A 20,215-nucleotide genomic window follows, 5' to 3' on the forward strand; every position below is an offset into this window, starting at 1 on the left:
GCGGTGTTGAGAAACTATATATCTCTATTGAAGAAGCAGCACTCACAAGAGAGAAGACTCGGCTCTGAAGTAGAACTGAAATTTGAAGAATTGCTGGCGTGATTTTAGAAACACGGCGACAATTTAAAATACACCAGAATAAAACATGGATTCCAGAATCAGGCTGCCTGAGCTCAGACCAAATCCTAGCTCTGACTCTCACCGGCGGGGAGATCTTAGGCCAACTAGTCTTGGTTATTTCATCTGTAACATCGGAATGGTAACAGTGTCATCTCTTTCAGGATTATTGTGAGGATTAAATGAGGTAATCTACGTAAAGAATTTAGGATATTGCTAACACATATTAAACATGTGAAAAATCTTAGTTATTGATGTTAAATTAACTACAACAAAGGTTCATACGGCAAAGTATTGGTGTGGCGAAAAGAACAATGGGAGGAAATCAAGCAAGCTTTGTTTTTGTCTTCTAACGGCCACTAAATAACTAGTAATTCTCTCCAGAATTTCAGTTCACTCATCTGCAAAATGAAAAGGGCAAACTAAACGATATTTAAACATTTCTTCACGTTTTATAGTTTTGGGATTGTGTTCAAACAGTTACAAGAGCTTAAATTAGCTGCTTTGAATATTGTTTTGGCCCTTGGTGATCTATTTATTTATTTATTTTTAATTTTTTTATTTTTTGAGGAAGATTAGCCATGAGCTAACATCTGCTGCCAATCCTCCTTTTTTTTGCTGAGGAAGATAGGCCCGGAGCTAACATCTATGCCCATCTTCCTCTATTTTTCATATGTGGGATGCGTGCCGGAGCATGGCTTGACAAGCAGTGCATAGGCCTGCATCTAGGATTCGAACCAGCGAACCCCGGGGCCTCCGAAGCAGCACGAACTTAACCACTGTGCCACCAGGCTGGCCCTGGTCTATTTATTTTTTTAACTTTGTTTATATCAACAAGTCATGGCCACTCAAATACTCAGAACGGATGAAAATAAGATTACTTGGAGCACTTAAAAGGTAGATCATAAACTTCCAAAAAGAAAAAGATTTTCCACAATGTATCTTCTTTCTCCTAAAGCTTTTTTTATTTCATACCATAGACCAAAAGGATGTATTTTTAATTCACCCTTTAAGAAGTTCAATTATAATGAATGTTTTTATGATATGTGATAAAAATAAGTACGGAAAATCCCATCATCTATATTCTAACTCTAATGACCAATTGAGAGGAGGAAGGTGGGAGTAGAAGTTACTAACACAGGAAAACAACCTTTTACCAAATAGCACTAATTTTCCCTTTGCTATAGCAGAGCAGGCATTTTACAAGCAATTATCAGAAGATAATGACTGGGAATACAGACATCTCATCGCTTGGCCTCAGTGCCTCAGTGGATACAACCAAATACAGAGGCTTCAGTCACACAAACGAGTGAGGGTTTCTGGGAGCGGCGGTCACGTTCTCTGTGTCAGAGATGATTTACCTTCCACATATTCCATGACCATGCACAGGTGGCGCCTTGTTTCAAAGGAGCAATACATGCTGACGACAAAAGGGTTTTCTGCAAAAGTCAGGATATCCCGTTCCACAAAGGCCTGCTGGATCTGGTTTCGGAGGATGAGGTTCTGTTTATTAATCTTCTTCATGGCAAACCTCTGTCTGGATTCCTTATGCCGAACAAAGTAGACTGCCCTGAAAAGGAGCACAAGAGTTGGGGTTCACAGGAAGAGAGGATGCTTCCGGGTACAGTAAACCATGCGATCATCAACTTAAAACTTCACAAGGCAGCCGGAATTCAGCTCACACACGCTATGCTGGCAGCTACACACATCCCATTCTAGGCCAAAGTCTTCAGCTAGATTGATTTTCTTTTAAAAATTCTTTCAGTAAAGGTCACAGACCATACATAAGGCATCAAATTCATCTTCACTGCTGAAGGAAGGAAATGGACAGTCTCCAGAGAGAGCTATTTTCCAAGCTAGCTGATGTTTTCCATTTTTCCACAAATAAAAACAAAATCCAATATATAAGTCAGAACAGGAAAGAATAAACAAAGTACACACACATCATGAGCTAGATACGTTAGGTATTTTTTCTCAACTGACTAAAGCAATAATTTTCTATATGATACCCTTGGGATCTGCATAAAGGACCGTAGCCCCTTAGAGCAGTTGGCTTCCAACTGGAGAGTAACGTACTTCCCATGAAATTTCCAGATAAATGAGAAGCGTGTAATAGGTCATATGAGGCTGTCCTGCAACAAAGAGTGGCATGTTTCCTCCCTACAGACCTTGGCATGAGTTACACCTATGGCTCTTTCAACCGGAAATGCATTTCCCAACTTAAAAGTGGGCCAACAATACGCTGCATTTCTGCTCCATCTGACCCATGGCCAAGGTGTCAGGCAACTTTCTTGGGAAATGAGCAGGATGCACTTAATCTTTGCCAAAAACCTCACCCAAATACTCTACAGAACCAGTTCTGGCTGGGTAAAGACAAGGGACTCCCTGAAGCTTTGAATGACGTGGCGGAAAGAAGTAATTAGGAGGAGGAGTCTTCAAACCCCATCTGGAAATGATAAGCAACAAGGACAATGTCTTGGATGGGCTCCTTTTCTCCTCAGTTACTCCTAACTTGTCGTCATTGTGGGAGAACAGAACTGAACTCTCAGGCTAGGCAAAATTCAAATAAGTAATAACTTACAAAAAAAAAGCCATCAATCATTAGACGTATGTAATAGCTTACATGAGACTGTCCTGCAACAAACACAATGATCAAATAAGTAATAATTTACCTAAAAAGCAATCAATCACAGGATAGTTTATCCAACGGTCTGCCTCCTAAAACAAGGGGTATCTGATTTGAGATGCATTTTCCACTAGTTATTTTCATGGTTCCTGAAAAATGAATGCAAGGGGGACTAGAACACCCTACATTCCTGCTGGACCAATATATCAGGGTGATCCACTTCCATCAATCTTGAGGATATGCAATCTCAGTTTAATCAATACTCACATCTTCCCCTTAAGTGTTCAACCAGGAATTCACTTTTCTTTAAAAAAAAATGTGTGATTTTATGAGTGAAGAGAAAAGGTGGCTACTTCATGTATGGATATCTCTCTCTGTCTTCTTATTGTATCCACCTTTTCCCTTCACTCATAAAATCACACATTTTTTTTTTTTCGTCTCTGTTTAAACCTTACATTGTTTTTCGCTTTGCTGTTTTTTCTCTCTCCTTATTTGTCTGGTCTTCTAGTTCTTCCTTTACTGTACAGTAAAAAGCCCTCTTAACCACGCTCCACAGAACCAACTCGAGGAATAATCTGGTGCTCTTATTCCCACTGTACAACAAACTGACATGGGAGCTGGCCAGCTGGGTGCCCAAGGCTGTCTGCACAGGCTAGTCATCCTCCTTCAGGAAGCTCTGACTCTTGGGCTCCTCCCACCAGCTGGGTTTATTTCCACATCGTTTTCCTGGCTAGGCTTGATATCATGAGTAACTAAATTAAACAAATGTTTAAACTGATGAAACATGAGTATGAAAAGGGAAAGCATCGTTTATAAGAAAACTAAATGGAATGCTTTGGAAAGTATTGATAAATGTGAGTTACTAAATACAATCCCCATTGTTTTAGAATGGGTGAGATTTCCAAGACTTGAGAAAATAATAAAAATGTAAATTCCTACATTCAGATTACTTCAAATTCTTCTTCAACTTTAAAGAAGCTAAAATGGGAAAACAGAAACAATGTATTATAAGTATGGTTTATATTGGCTGTCTTAAAAAGGCCTTACATCAAAAGACTAGTAAATTTATGTATACTTAGGTTAAATTAAAATATTTAAAGTATATATCTTTTTTTATGATTTCCTACTTTAACCAACTTTTTAATTAACCAACTAATCATTCTTTATAAATCAAATTAAAGGTTTTTACAATAGTATTTTTCTTTTTCCAATTGCTGATTGGATAAAATCAAGGTCCAAAGAAAACTGAGCTTCTCATAACAAGGTGATGGCAGAAGGACAGACAGACATGAAGGGAGCACAGAAAATACAAGACAAACAATATGAACAAATATCAGGAAGAGGGATTTTTGAAATAGAGAATCTATTTTTTAAAATGAAATTCAGAATTCAAATGTTAAAAGGAAAATAAGTGTCTTTATATAATCACTCGCCTGTTTTTTTTTTTTTTGGTGAGGAAGATTGGCCCTGAGCTAACATGCATTGCCAATCTTCCTCTTTTTTTCCTCCACAAAGCCCCAGTACATAGTTGTATATCCTAGTTGTACGTCATTCTCTGTAGCTCTTCTGTGCGGGATGCTGCCACAGCAAGACTTGATGAGCAGTGTGTAGGTCTGTGCCCAGGATCCGAACTGGTGAACTTTGGACTGCCAAAGTGGAGCATGCAAACTTAACCACTTGGCCACAGGGCCAGCCCCACTCCTGTTCTGGACAGTCAACAGAATACAGCTTACTTTCCACCTTTTTCAATATTGAATATTGAGTGAGTTTAGTGCTGAGGACCCTCAGACAGACGATATTATGAACTTTACTTTTACTATCAGAAGGTTGCTATTTTGATTTTCAATCAAGCGTCACCATTTCTTACGTAAATAACTGCTCAGCATTCTGTCTGAGAACAACAGGAAGTGGAGGAAGGAGAACAGATTTATACACAATTTTATGAAAAAACAAAAGAGAAAGATGCCTCAGGCCCAATTTGACCAGGACCCAGACCAGATTCCTTGGTGCACTGTGTAAAAAAAGGCTTCAACATTTATTCTCAGATTTTTAGTTCATAAAAGTTGAGTGGACATTCTGCTTTCCCCTGCCATGATATACTTAGTAATAATCAGTTAATCTTTAGAAAAATTTACCTAAACCAATTGGAATTAATCCCACAGGTAGATTGAGATATCACTGCCTCGGGATACACTTATCTTGATCAAGATGTAAAAGTCAACTAGACTTCTTAATTAGAATTGGCTGTAGCTGGATTTTTGTTTGTTTGTTTTCCTTTATGTTATTCATTTTTCACATTTTTGTACTGCTTTGGGAATATTATTCTTAATGCTGAAATTTGTTTATTTAGTAATAATTGTTGTCTCTCACATGCACCTCTCCTCCTTTCCTGTAAGTCAATGTTCCAAATCTACTTAAGTCACCAGAGAGAGAGAGAGATTGAAAAAGAGAGAGAGACAAACAGCAGCCAACAGACAGACATCTAACACTGTTAAGCAGAGCTGTAAACCTCCCAAGTTATAAAACTGGACTGAACTGATTCAGCCCCACATGTCTCTCCTTTCCAGTCCCAAGGCTTGTTTTCTTTGAAAAGGCTGCTTCTGTCTATCTTTTTCTACAGTGACCTCCCTGTGACATAGGAAAACGCAAGGGCGGGAGGTGATTCAGGGAGGGGGCAACCAGGGGCTCTGTTCTCTCTGAGCCACGCGCTACTACAGACATGCAGAAGTGAGGGGTGGGGGGCGGGGAGGAATGGGGCCAGAAGCTGACAGGATCTAGAGCAGAGCGAATCAGTCCTATCGGGAGTGTGAACAGCAAATGCGTATAAAATTATGCATGAATCTGAGGGCCCAGGACATGAATCTGTGCAAGCAAATCTGCATGTGGGAACGAGAGTGCGGCTGCACCAGGAAAGCCGAGAGGAAGGCCACACGAGAGAGGGTGCCGGAGGGGCCTGCATCAACTGGCACACATGGTCTGTCAGGTAAGCGACCCTGTCCTCTGAGGGTACAGCGAAAGAGAGAAACGTGGGGGAGAAACGCTGTGCCTTTCAAATTTAGTTTTTCACTTTTTAGAATTTTAAGTCAATTTTATTCTTTCCCTTTAAAAACACTTGAAGTTGTAATTTAAAAATCCGGATGTTAGTGCTCAACTGAAGAAGGACCTCTATACCCCAATTAAGATGGCTAAAAGACATCTTTTAAAACATGTTATAAAACAGAAGGCTACCTAGAGGGAGAAGGGGGCTCTGCTGGGAATCAGTGTCTGTGACCACGCTCTGAGTCTGTCTTTCCCCACATCTAAGTGGAAAGATATCAACTACCACATGGGGCTCTTGTGAGAAGAGAACGTAGATGGAGACACTAGCACAGTGCCTGGCACACAGGAAGTGCTAGCTTTCCACAGAGTGCTAAGTGGGCCTGAAGGGATGTGGAGCCTCCAGTCAGGGATCCAAAATGTGTTAAACAGAGAAGGAAATCAGATGCTTATCAAATGAGCAAATTGGCTTTATAACGTGAATTATCACTAAGCATGATGTTGAGAAAACCATGACGTGTTTTAGCACAACCGGGAGACACTCTTCCTAATGAGAGGGTTCGTTCCCAGCATCGTCACAGAATCAGTGTCACTCGGAGTTACTGACATGAGCAGTAGACGCTGTCACACAGATGCCTACAAAAGCCTCTAGCAGCCCCAGCTCATCTACCCATAGAGGGAGCCACTTGTTCAGCCAGTTGACATAAGCCTGTAATCAGCATCTTAACTGGGTGGGCCAATGGGTGTAGCTCCATTCAGATTTTAAGTAAAAAATAATTAATATGTAGAGGAAATCTGTCAGAAATGTAACAAGAGACTAAATCTGAGAAGAGCAAAAGAGAAAAAATAGTTTTGGCTGATAGGCAGAAGCTCCCGCAGGCAGCTCATGAGCCCATTAATGACTTGGCCTGCGTCCTGGGTGTTTACTGATTCACAGCTTGTTTAACTTCTTGTATATTCCCAACCGTTCCCCAAAGTGTGATACACCTCATCTACTAGACAGCGGTTTAATTGCACTACAAATGAGTTTACTCAACCAATTAGAACTCCAAATACTGCTAAGATATATGTCCAAGTTTTATAAGAGTGGTGCTTCACAGATAATCTTATTCCAGAATTCCACCACCAATAAAATCAGGCAGTGCTCAAACCCACAGATCTATTAAAGCAACATTTGGTCTTCTCCCTAATGAAGGAAGAGCTCCTCCGATGATCTCCAAAACTAAAAAGAACTGAAAATAAATAATAAACATATAAAACCTACAAACAATTACATGCTAAAACAATTCCTTAGGTAGAGAAGTTTCAATGAGGTCCTTGAATAAAGTCTTGTAAAAGTAAAACATCAGAAAGCACTATAAGCCACAGCAGGAAATATGCCATTTGATAGGATGCTGAAAACAAATCAGTGAAACACAGAAAGGACTCACAAATATTTAAATTCTTCACTATGTCAATGGTGTGGAAAATATTAGAGGCAAAAAAAAATCGTAAGGAGAAATATCCCTTATGGCACAACAAAAATCTCTTTTATCTCATCTGCTCACATGCGCGATAAATGGCAACAAACGTCTATGGGATTGTTTATCGCTCTCCATATACAGATGAATTGGGATTAATATTTAATTAAACTAGAGTTCATAGTCTGTCTAAAATGGATCAGGACATAGTTTGTGTATTAATTACCCTTCCAAACTATTTATTAGTAACTCAGAAGGATCTTGTCACTATTGACCCTATGGCCTGAGAAGGAAATCATGTCTATAAAAATGGATCAAAGAAGTAGTGCCACTCATGTGATCAGATTATAGTACAAAGTTCAATTGAAAAAAAATTCTGCTGTAATATGAAGGATAAAAGAACTGTATTGCTCTAAATTTTCAACCAGCCTCTTATTTAAGTACTTCTCTCAAAGGCTGACTGTTGGTCAGAGGGGAATTAGACAGGCTAATTCTCAAGTAGTAATGCTACATATAAATTTGTATATATTCAGAGTATATATTATATATATCCAGATGTGTGTGTATGTATCTATGCATATGCATCCACACATATATACGTATAAATGCATGTCATATATATCTCTCTCATATCAACTTATGGACCCAAAAGGGCAGAATAAAGGTGGTAGAAACAGGCATATATAAAAATTTTCCTTTACTTTATAAATTTTTACCTTACTTTATAAGTTTTCCTTTACTTTATAAAGTTTTCCTCTCCAACCCTCTAAAATCCCCCCCAGGTCACTTGATATGTTTTCTGACGGAGCATCCAATGAAAAATGATTTTGGCTGCACATTAAACCCATCAACGAAGGCGCAGTCATCTGAAAACTCAAGTCCCTAACAACATCTGTTTGGCATAAGATAAATGTGAAGAAGGTTGTCACTCAGGTGTGTTAAAATACAGCAGAGAATTTTCTTGAATGACTCACCCATAGGCTCCATTACTAATCAATTTAATCGTTTCAAAATCACTTTCGCGAGGTTTCCGTCGAAGTTTCAGGGAAGTATTAGAGCTCTTGGAAACAAAACACGAAAGTTAAAAAATAGTTGAGAATCTAAGAAAATGATTTTAACGGCAAAATAAATAATACTTGAATTACATGCTGTGCTGTTTAATATGGCAAAGGGCAGTATTCTAGCCAACAGAACCCAGGGGACAGCTGTCAAGACCAGTTTTCCAGAGCAGGGCTGATCAACTACTCACGACAGTGTCTCATTTGCATGTAAGTGAGCCCCTACTCCCAGGAGATAAAGGCACCAAGCTTCTGAAAATTCCTAATTTTAATTTACTTCTGTAAACTATTCAGGTTAGCCTCATCTAGTCTTTTAAAGTTTCGAGATTTAAGTCCAAAATGCCAGACTTCCTTCTTGTTTCAGTTGGCCAGAAAAGAATGAGCTAAAGTGGCTATTTGTGGGCTGGTGGATGATGGGGCTTCTCTGGCCCTCAGCAGAGCATGTCTATTTCATCCTGCGGCCATCTTTCTTGTTTGGAAAAGGCAGTCTGCAATGAATGAGACACCCACCGAAGGCCTGCTCTTCAGTACTTCCATAACATAAATCTTACCATAGTTTATATATCAATTTCCAAAATGATAGCTCTTTAAAACGTTTAGCTCAAAGGACAAGAATAAATAAAATGTTTTCTTAAAAGCAAATTCTCTGGTGGCCAGCCCAGTGACATAGCAGTTAAGTTCATGTGCTCCACTTCAGCAGCCTGGGGTTCACGGGTTCGGATCCCAGGCATGGACCTAGCACTGCTTGTCAAGCCATGCTGAGGCGGCATCCCACATAAAATAGAGGAAAATTGGCACAGATGTTAGCTCAGGGCCAATCTTCCTCACAAACAGAACAAAAAACAAAATTTTGGAATCCCATGTATCTTAGCACTGAGTGGGTATTAACAGCCCCTTTGCTACCTCAGCAGAGCTCAGAATTCCCTTCCTATAATTTTGGAAGAAACCCTATGACCCAGAGGTATGTGCCATCCTCTCCTATTCAGTGCTGTCATCACTGACCTTGTCATCAATTCATCTTTGGAAGATTTGGGTACCCAGCTTCCCACTTTCCTTTCTGCATGTATCTCTCACCATCCTAGGTGACTTCAGTGTCTACACAGATAATTCACCAAACACCTTGGCCTCTGGGCTACTTGACTTGCTCAGCTCTAACCAACTATCTCTTGCCTCTACTTCCCTTTGGCCATTGGCCACAGGACCTGGATGTAGTCATTACCTGCCAATGTTCCGTATCAGAAAACGTAGTAATTCAAGACTGGGCCCATTTACTTGTTCAGCCGCTCCCAGTGCTCTTCCACAGGTTGGGCGGAAAGGCCCTGCCCTCTTACTCTTCCTGACCCGAGTGTCCTCATTTATACCCACGGATGACTCCCAAGTCCTTTAGACCTCCACCCAAAACTCCCCCTCTGAACGCCAGAAGATACCATGCCTTATATACATGCCAGTTTGATGGCTCTTGAATGTCTCAAAGGAACTTCAGTCTCAACACATTCAAAATCACACCAGTTTTTGATAATGGAATTAACAAAAACAGCTATCGTTTATTTAGCATTCACTATGTGGTGCTGTCCTCACCATTTTTCACAGACTATCTGGTTTAATCTTTTTTTGTTAAAGATTGGCACCTGAGCTAACAACTGTTACCAATCTTTTTTCTTTAAAGATCAGCACCTGAGCTAACAACTGTTGCCAATCTTTTTTCTTTAAAGATCAGCACCTGAGCTAACAACTGTTGCCAATCTTTTTTTTTTTTCTGCTTTATCTCCCCAAATCCCCCCAGTACATAGTTAGTTGCACGTCCTCATTTAATCTTTTATTTCTGTTTTACAGGTGACATCCCACAGAGAGATCCCACAGCTGGTAAGAGAGCCAGCAGAGCCAGGTTTCAAATCGAGGCACTCTGACTCCAGAGCCTGGTTCTTAGCCCCAGGCTACACAGCTGCCCCTCCTTCCTGACCACCCCACCTGCTCCGTCCTGGTTCCTCTGCTGGTGTTCACAACCAGGGAGAGAGACACCAGCATCCAGGACTTTTCACCTGTGCCACTGCAGCAGCCTCTTTGCTGGCTTCCCCATGGTCACCCGTGCACGCTCCCCTCATCTGATCTACTTTCTACACTGCAATCAACGTGGTGTTTTTCAAGTCAGAACTCTGACTGAATCATCTCCCGGCCCACTACCCCTTCACCCCACATAAAAACATACTTCCTCCAAAGCTCAACAGCTTTTCTACTGTTCTTTAAAGAAAAAAATTGACAAAGATGAACAAGGAAGACCTTTGTGTCCAGTTTTCATTCAAGATCTCCAGTCTCTATGGTCTCCCTTGCTCTCAGCCCTCAGAGGCACTCTGCTCCCAGTGTCACAGTCTTTGCCCATGACATTCCCTTGGCCTGGAATATTCCCTCTGCCCCTTCTCATTTCAGTAACTTCTCACATCTCTGCTCAAGCGTCAGTTCCTCTGGAGATCTTCTTGGACTGGCAAGACTATGGTAAATCTCTTTATGTTGTGTTCTAATAGCACATGGCCTTTTTTCTTTGTAGATCTTTTTTTTTTTTTTTTTTTGGTGAGGAAGATTGGCCCTGAGCTAACATCTGTTGCCAAACTTTCTTTTTTTTTCTCCCCAAAGGCCCAGTACACAGTTGTAAGTCATTCCAGTTCCTCTATGTGGGACACCGCCACAGCATGGCTTGATGAGCAGTCTGTAGGTCTGCACCCAGGATCTGAATGGGCAAACCCTGGGTGGCGGAAGCGGAGTGCATTGAACTTAACCACTATGCCACTGAGCCAGCCCCCTCTTAGCAGATCTTATTTAAACTTACCATTTTTATTTTTTGTGCGTGATTTCTTTTTATTAATTTGTTTCCCTTTGAAGGGAGGGGCTTTTAAAAGTGTATGCTTAGTGCCTTGCACACAGAAGCATAATAAATATTTATTGAACAAATAAAGTAATTAACACAGCCAAAATCTCCAGATGCTAATCAACAGAAAAACCAACATCATATTTCAGCAAGAAAGATACTTACACTCACTGATTCATCTGTTTCTGGTGTTTCTGCTGTCCCACTATCATAGTTTCCCAACTGAGCCATTTCTAGGTTATTAAAAAAAAGAAAATTCGAAGATTAAGAAACATAGGACAATTGCAATTATACAAGAGTATTATGCTAAAACAAAGGAAAAATAATTTCTCCGATATTGAAAAAAGAAAAATTTACTCTATGTTCTAACGTACCCATGGGAAAATCTTAAATCCAACATTGCAAGAACCAGCAACTGCCATTTGTAAATTGCTCATTGCACGTCCTCCCCTGGAACCCCTTCTCCTGAACACCCAAACACAGATATTTCAGAACTGGGCCTCTGCTCCAGCTAGCAGGATTTACTGGCTGATGCAGTCACCACAGCTTGGAAAAGGTTTGGGGGGTCAAGGACTGTGCTTATAATCACATATCCAAAAGAGGCAAGCCTTCCCAGGCTCTCACAGGCATCCGAGATGCACTGGCTACAGCCCAGAGATGATTCTGAAGCTGTGGTGAGCATCGCTTCCTTCATTCCTTCATATCCACTGAGATATCCCGCCTAGGACGCTAAGAACTCGCAGTTTGTCACAGAGGAAGTAAAACTAGTGGTTAAGAGGGGTTTGGAGATGAAAAGACTTGGGTTACCCCCACTATCAGCACTTACTAGTGACCTTTTAACCTCAGGCTCTTCCTCTGTAAGATGGGAACAATATTATTTATCTCTTACAGCTTTTTATGAGTACAATGTACGATAACGCATGTAAAGCTCTTAGCATGTTGACTAACAAAAATTAAGCGCTCATTGAATATTGATTGTTATTTACTATTACTGATTATATCATGGAAACTAGTTAAAGAGACACAGGTGTCTAATGGCTCGGCCCACGCTGGAATGCATCCTTGAGTTTATATCAGGAAATGAGAAAACTGAACTCATTTTACTGTTCATTTTGATTTTTATACTTAAAGAAAATATTTTATTAAAGAAAAGAACATGAAAGAATTTTCTCCAAAACTTTGATAGGGGTTATCTCTGAGGGGTAGGATCACAGGTATTTGTACTTTCTAATTTTTCAAAACTGAACCTGTATAATAAAAAGTCATAGTTTTTAGTTACATATTTTTATATGCACGTAAAATTATTTCCAAGGCTCTTATTTCATATATTCATGTTCTTATAAGTACGCTCATCCTTTTTTGGGAGAGCTTACACATAAAAGATACAAAGGAAAACACTGGAGTGCTCCCTTTAGATAAAAATTAACAAACTCCAGATTCTAAAATAACTGGAAACTGACACTAACTTTGCCAGTTTACCTGTAGGGGAAGTTCAAAAACAAACACGAGCTCGGTACAAACTCTGTGCTTTCTTGGTGTCATTCAAATGATGTCAACATCCTACGTGACTGGCACGTCAGATTTATGGACTAGGAGGTGAACTGAAATGTATTCAGTTGGAGGGGCTCTTAAGGAAAGGGACAATTTTAGTATTGTTTAAATAAAATGGCAACTGCAGCTAACATTTAGTAAGCATTACTCCATCTTGGGTAGTTATGCAAACAACTCCAGGAATAGGAACTATTATTACCCCATTTTTACGGGAAGAACCCTGAGGCACAAATAGATTCCTCAACAGCGTGGTCAAGGTCATACAGCCCCCAGCCTCGGAGCCAGGGTGCAGTCCTGGGTGGTCCCCCTCCAGACCCTCACTCCTAACCTTCACGGGTCAGGCTTTAGGTATGTCAGTGTCGAGGCTGACAAGAAGGGGAAACAAAGGTAGATCAGAGTTTGTAATAATCACATTTTAAGTGACAACAAATAGACTAAAAACTATCCTTGGATCTGAATCAAGAAAATTAAGTGTCAAGAGTTAAAAACGTGGGGCTGGCCCCGTGTCCGAGTGGTTAAGTTCTTGCGCTCCGCTGCAGGAGGCCCAGTGTTTCGTTGGTTCGAATCCTGGGCGCAGACATGGCACTGCTCATCAAACCACGCTGAGGCAGCATCCCCCATGCCACAACTTGAAGGACCCACAACGAAGAATATACAACTATGTACTGGGGGGCTTTGGGGAGAAAAACGAAAAAAATAAAATCTTTAAAAAAAAAAAAGATAAAAACGCAACTCCCACTGATAAGTTTGTGTTACTAAACTTGAAACTTGTCAAAGCTCACTATTAATTATTTTTTAAAGACTCTATAAAGGTGCATAATCGGGCCTCAGCTTATTCACCTGCCGAAGTTCAGCCTACAGTGCTGCTTGCCGCCGGGTAAGAGCTCACTCGGTCTGCAAGTCAAGGGCTGACACGACCTTAACAACACGAGCGTGAAGAGTCACTCTAACACACTTTGACAGCCTCCCCCACTCCAATTATTTTCATAAAAAAACAAATTAAAAGATGGTTCTGTTTTAAATAGACTTTCTGCTAAATAACTATTATCTGGGAAATACATATTGTTTGTAAGCAGTGGGTAGTAATGGAATGGAACCAAGAGTCAGCTTTTGAAGCAGGAAGCTAAGGCATCATTTTGCAATGCCTGAAGAGATTTTTAAAACTCATCTAAATACCATTAAACATCTGCCCTTTTTATTTCATTGATTTAAACCATTTCTGAAGACTCCTGATTCAAAAAGGTAAAGATGGTAATTTAAAAGCCATGGGGAAAAATCTCTCCCCAGGGAACTTTTCAGAAAAGCAGCCACCAGTCTCTGATAAGTGATGAATCTGTTGTGGTATTGCTTTCAGTACAGTATAAATTTATCTGGCATTATCTCCCAGTAATGCATGCATCATTTCACTGGAAGCAAAGATCCCATGGCCCTAAGAGCGAAGAAAGCAGGGGAAATAGGAGCGCAGGGCCGAGAGCAGCAGGTTTCCCAGCTTTAGACGGAGAATAGCTGCGCCAACAGTTACCCTCATTACAATTTAGCAAGATAAACACGGTTTGCAAATATTCAATTTAATGAACCAGGAAGACAATTTTGAATGAAGGAGTCTATGATTGCTTTTGAGTCTTTTAAGGCAGTATATAACCTCAATGTTTCAAATGACAATCCCAAACAATAATGAACAGGAAAAGGTCGGGGGAAGGGCAGTGGTTTCCTAATATTAGATTTTTAAAAAATCACTAACAGGGTGCTTCCTCTTCTTTGTATTTAACAGCATTAGACCTATTTTTTTTCATCTGCATCAACCATAAATCCTTTTATAAGCTTTAAAAAAATTCCCCTCCAGGACTGGCTCTCCTGTGTTATTCTTATTTTTCATACTTTTTTGGGACAATTAAGCAAAAACATATCTACCAACATTGCACCTGACTTAAAGTAATCTATCATCAGTTACATCACTCCCAAATTACTTTAAATTTAAATGTCACTTTTAAATCAATCATAATTAATTTCTTTAGCAACATTTTCAAAATTAAAAGTACCCTCGAGAAGAACCCAACTGAGCTTTCCGAGAGAAGAAATACTCAGAGAAGATTGAAATCTAAACCCTTCTGGGACACTAGCATTGTCAGGCTGACAGGTCTCTAGGATTTCAAGGCCTATCCTCACATGCAGGGTAAACACAAAATGGGTCATGTTCACTTGCTCCTCAGGACTCAACTTATACCACTTTCCTTCAAATCACAACTGGCCCCCAAATTTGGACTTCTCAATAGATAGAGCCAAAACATGAGGAAAAAATGAAGACTTGCCACATAGTTCTTCAATGAGGCCCTGGTGTGTAAGCAAGCAAGAAGAAGGTCAGCCCAACCAAGGTACTCACCTTCCAAGGGATCCTTATTGAGCCCCAGCTGGCTAATGATGTACCTGGGAATGTCGGTCTTAATACCCTGTCCTTCTTTTGCATGGCCTTCTGCTGCTTCCAATAGGTAGTAAAATTCTTCAGGATCAAATTCCTGCAGAAGACAAACACAGATGGATACTTCTTTGAGCCAAAATTCTTTGAGGTTTTATTACATAAATTCCACTCATAATAAAATTGCTGGCTATACATGGTTGTGGGTTATTTATGCAGAAAGGAGGCAAATGGCTTTCTTCACTTAAAAAGTATATAATTCTCACTTCCTATTCAAAGCCTATTTATATTCTAAAGCAATACATTTATGCACTTGGTAACCCAAAGACAAGGACAATTTCCAATTTCCTTGTAAGGCAACGTGAAGGTACTATGCTCCACTTGAGCTGCCCACCTTACTGAAAATGAGCAGGTCTGAATATATTAATTGTGCCTTTTGAGCAAAATTTTAAAAATCTGTGAATCTCATCCAGAAGATTCAGTTTCTATCTCTGCACAAACAGCCACAAGAGGAGTAATGTTAGGATTACATTTTCTCACACGTTTTGCAGGAGACTTCCTTAGTACAGAGGTGCCCATAAAGATTAGACAGAAAAATCTCAAAATTACCACTTTTATCAGTAAACTCTAAAATTAAGTTATTCATACTCACATAATGTGAAGATGAAGAAAAAATGTGACATTAGTGCCTCCAATTACCTCTGTCTCCTGTAAAAATTTGCTAATACATTTTTCCTAAGTATTTTGCTTTCTTTGACTGTCGCTTCTAATATGTAACAAAAATCTTTACGATCACATTACTCTAGAAAGATGCCGTGGATTTGAGTGTTGTAAACAATTATGCCTGTAGATTTAAAGCACAGGTGCTATTTGCAGTTATATTTCCTAGCTTTTCTTTTCCCCCTCAGGATTTTTCCCATTTTGATTAGTGCTCCAAATATGCAACTTGGGAATCTCAGCGTTTCACTGGAGAATTACTCAGGAGTTTCTAAAGGCCATATAAAAAGGCACGCTGCAAATGGGGTAAAGCTTTAAAGAACTTTAAACCTTGCCGAAAGCAGCAACACTTGCCCATCTGCTTCTAAGTTCACTGGTTTCTGTCTTTGAGAGGTTATACTTTTACTTTTTCTCCTCTGATTAGGAGTGATTACTGCAAGAAAGTCATTTCCTCTTTCAAGGCAAGATCTTCTCTTAGCGTATCTGCTGCTGTCTAGAGAAATAAGTTCTAATGCTAAATGGTATTTTCTCCCAAATCAAAATGCAGGAAGGACAAGGCTGTGGTGCATAATTCAAAAGGTGCAATGGGAAAAGCAATGAAAAGTGAGTCTTCCTTCTGCCTGCATTCGCCAGTCACACAGTTTTCCTCCCCAAAGGCATCCAGAGTGTCAGAGACACACAATGCCAAATGCTGCCTTTGATCCTGTGATCCTGAGGGTCCTGGCCTTTGAGGGAAAGCCCCACCCCTCCCCGCCCCTACCTTCCTCCTCAGGATTTTCCTCCTCCACGTCTCGCTATGTGTTGGTATATATTGATGGGGCTGTGAACATTTCAGTGTTATAAAAAGCTATGAGTGTTAATTAAAATAAGAGCAAAAACCAAAGCAATACCACCATATACGTAAGGGTATGGGTGTATGTAAAATCCTGCAAAGCTGTATTGTACACAGTATAAATACTTTAATGGCTAGTGAAACTTAAAAGTGAGTTTCGATACTATGCTAAGTCCCTTAAGAGTATTCTTATGTTGAAAGCTTCAGATTTGTTCACAGTGTTGAGTAGAAGTCTCAATCAAAATTCCATAAAATAAAGAAAAACTTCAAAACAAGAGTCTGATCACTGATTAAAGAAAATATAATTGATAAAATAAACTTATCCTTGAAAGTCTCATCCCTTCAGGTCTGGATGAGGCCTACTGTATTCTCCCAAAGGGGCTGCTAACTAGCACTCATGTCCAACACGCCACATTTTACATATAAATAATAATTCTAACCACAGGTCACCATTTCTCACATCTCTGATTTCCCTCTCTACACCTTGGGAACTCCAGAGGCGTGCAGCACAGCAGGTGTTCTAATTAGCTGTAACACAGTAAGGATGCTGAGATAGGGCCACGCACATTATTTCATGATCATTTTTCAAGTTTGACCAGAATGTGATATAACTATCACTAATACAGCTCAAGTCCTAGAATTCTTACTTAAAACCAGAAAAGAAAACTCATGCATGGATGCCATCCTGAACATTCATGAGCTGTAGTTCCTCTTTCCATTTAGCTCTGGGGTTTGAAGCCAAATGAAACTGGAACCTTCTGGTGGCCACTATTTTCCCACAGTTAACAATAAATAACAGAGTCACATGTAGATGCAACTTACCAGGCACTCTAATAACCGAGCAGGGCGGGCAATAACAATTAGGATCTTTCGAACTAGCTGTTTAATAAATGCTAATTCTCCACTTTCTGAACGATCATGAGCCTATGAGAGAGCAGTGAAAAGAATGATGATACAGTGTTGCTCCATTAAACGGAAAAGAAAATCAGCAAAGCATGCTAATTAAATAACTGCAAATATTCAAAATTAAGCGATTTAGAAAATACTTTTAAGAACCGATAAGCAGACCTTATCTCTACATAAAAGGACACTATTAAACTTCTGTAACTACAAAATGGCTCTATTGGCTAAATTTTAATCGCAAAACTTTGATTTATTCTCTGTGTTAAAAATCAGATGTAAGGGCTCTTAATGTGAGCTGTGAATGAAGGAGACATTAAAAGTTTATGACGTATTAAGTACATGGTCCAAGTAGAGTGGGCAGCTGATGAGGAACCTTGATTTTCCGATGTCACATCTTAAACGTCTGAAATGGCTACCACAGTGCAGGATTGCTTTTGTTATCCTGGGCGTTGAGCACATTCGTGAAATACATATACAACGTGATTAGCCTATAAATTAATTATTTCATAATAAGCAGTGCTTATTTCAAATGTTAGGTGGATAACGTAGAAATTTCTACTTGGATATACACACATGAATTTGATTTCACATATTAAATAAATAATACCTAGACACTCAGTAAAGTTTAACTGACTTAAAATCTTTTTAAATTTTATTTTACATGTTGCCAACAGGTGACACCTAAGTACAAAAAAAAAATCCTGAGAACAAATCTCAGTTTATTAAGAGTCATTTTAATTTTCAATGATATTTTCTTGAAGAAATGATGCAAATCTGTATCAAGGCAGACTTAAAACCAAAATTTTAAAAGTTTAAATGTAAACTTCTATGCATGCTCACTTTTAGGTTTTCTTAATTTTTAAATTTCTGTGATTTACTTTCCTATAAGGATTAAAAAAATATATCAAGGTGAGGCTGGTACAATAGAATATAACTTTACAGCCACAGTAATAAACACTTAAAATCATTCTCGAAGGTGCTTTATTCTGACAAGGAACTAGCCCTCCCATGAAAAAGACTGGCAGACCAAATCTATGAAAAATGGTTATACTTAGCAGTAATATGTCTACTGCATTTAAGCCATCAAATCAAAGGCAACTTTGCAAAATGTAGGTGCAGAAACCATATACAGGTAAAAGCAAAACGGATAACATTTAAAAGGAAAAAAAACAGGCAAATGACCATTGGTGAGTAATTGTAGAATAGAATGTGTTCAAAGAAAACCAACTAGTAACTATAAGCATAGGTGCTAGTAACCAGCAAGGTCGATAGGACATACATAAGGAGAAAGATACACAATGTTTAAACTGTCTTTAAGTTTTCTTTCCAACTTCTGTTTTGCAACAAAAACAGATTTTGTAAGATATAATGAATGCCAAGAAATATGTTTATATGTCTTCTTTATAGTTTATCCTTAATCAAAACTAAACAGAAAACCTTAAAGATGAAGCAAAGAAAACACCTAACTTCTTGACTGACAATTTGGGCAAGAAACTGAATTTCTTCTTACTATAATTACTGTTTTATAAATTCAGGGATATAAAGAAAATTGGGAAAGACTGAACATGTTTTAGTGGTTTCTACAAAGGGAAACAAGGACTCTATACGTTAAAAAATTTAAAAATAGTTTAGATAATTCAAATTCCATTCCAAAAATTGTAAAAATAATCAGTTCATTCCAACTTCTTACTTCTAGGGATTATCAGCCACAACAAAGGCCAAAACATGGGAGTTACACTAACGCCAGTACTATTTTACTTACTATCATTAGGAGTGGACAGGAGCTTTGTTAAAACAACACCAAGCAAACCCACACACATTAAGAAGGGAAAGTTTCCAGGCTGCCAGCAGCAAGCTCCAACACTCATGGATTCCCTGTGTTGGTATTTTAAGTGTTGGCGACTATAAAAATATTGAGACTCAGCGGCTGGCCTGGTGGCGTAGGGGTTAAGTTTGGTGCACTCTGCTTTGGCAGCCCAAGTTCACAGGTTCAGATCCTAGGCACGGACCTACACCACTCATCAAGTCTTGCTGTGGCAGTGACCCACAAGCAAAATAGAGGAGGACTGGCACAGATGTTAGCTCAGGGTCAACTTCCTCACAAAAATAAATAAACGAATAAAGAGATAAATAAATACTGAGACTCAGATTTAAGAGTAGCTTATAGCTTTCTATGTATTTTATTTTCTTTGGCTAAATACACCTAAGTGAAAAAAAGAATGGAGACATAAAAGCATTTATCTAGAATTGGCCTAGACCTCAGGACTTTGAAAAGGCACCTAGCTGCTCAAACCACGTCAGGGGGACCCTGGCCTGGCTATGCAAAAGATTGACAACAGAGAAAAGTGGCTGGGAGACACGCTGGGCAGGCACACAATGTCACAGCTGGGAAGTGACAACAACTGCATCATGGGAAAGACAAAGCAAGTTCCCACAACTCCACTCTTTGCAAAAGGGGCTAAGGTTCTGAGGTCTAGATGAATTCCAGATAAATGCTTTCATAAGTGCCCCTGTGACCAGTTAGCTCCAAACTCTGGAAGGACGTTGTAAATGCGATTCTGAAGATAGTTTTAATTTTCACAAAAGGACTGAAGGAAATGTTTACGTGTGAAGATAAACAAGAAGACATTCTAATTCATACC

At 39.4% G+C, this 20,215-nt stretch overlaps 1 protein-coding gene across 19 annotated transcripts in view; it reads right to left on the minus strand.

The window, feature by feature from the left end:
* Positions 1-20,215, minus strand: part of MAST4 (microtubule associated serine/threonine kinase family member 4) — a 576,955-nt gene that overhangs the window by 38,502 nt on the left and 518,238 nt on the right. For all 19 annotated transcript variants that reach the window (XM_070586853.1, XM_070586850.1, XM_070586852.1 and 16 more), the window contains 5 exons: positions 17,493-17,594; positions 15,089-15,221; positions 11,323-11,390; positions 8,214-8,299; positions 1,479-1,687 (listed from right to left, as the gene is read on the minus strand). In XM_070586853.1, coding sequence (XP_070442954.1) covers positions 1,479-1,687; positions 8,214-8,299; positions 11,323-11,390; positions 15,089-15,221; positions 17,493-17,594 — 598 coding nt within the window. The remainder of the gene's footprint in view (positions 1-1,478; positions 1,688-8,213; positions 8,300-11,322; positions 11,391-15,088; positions 15,222-17,492; positions 17,595-20,215) is intronic.

Source organism: Equus przewalskii, chromosome 20 (genome assembly GCF_037783145.1).
Source record: "Equus przewalskii isolate Varuska chromosome 20, EquPr2, whole genome shotgun sequence".
Taxonomy (NCBI): Eukaryota; Metazoa; Chordata; class Mammalia; order Perissodactyla; family Equidae; genus Equus; species Equus przewalskii.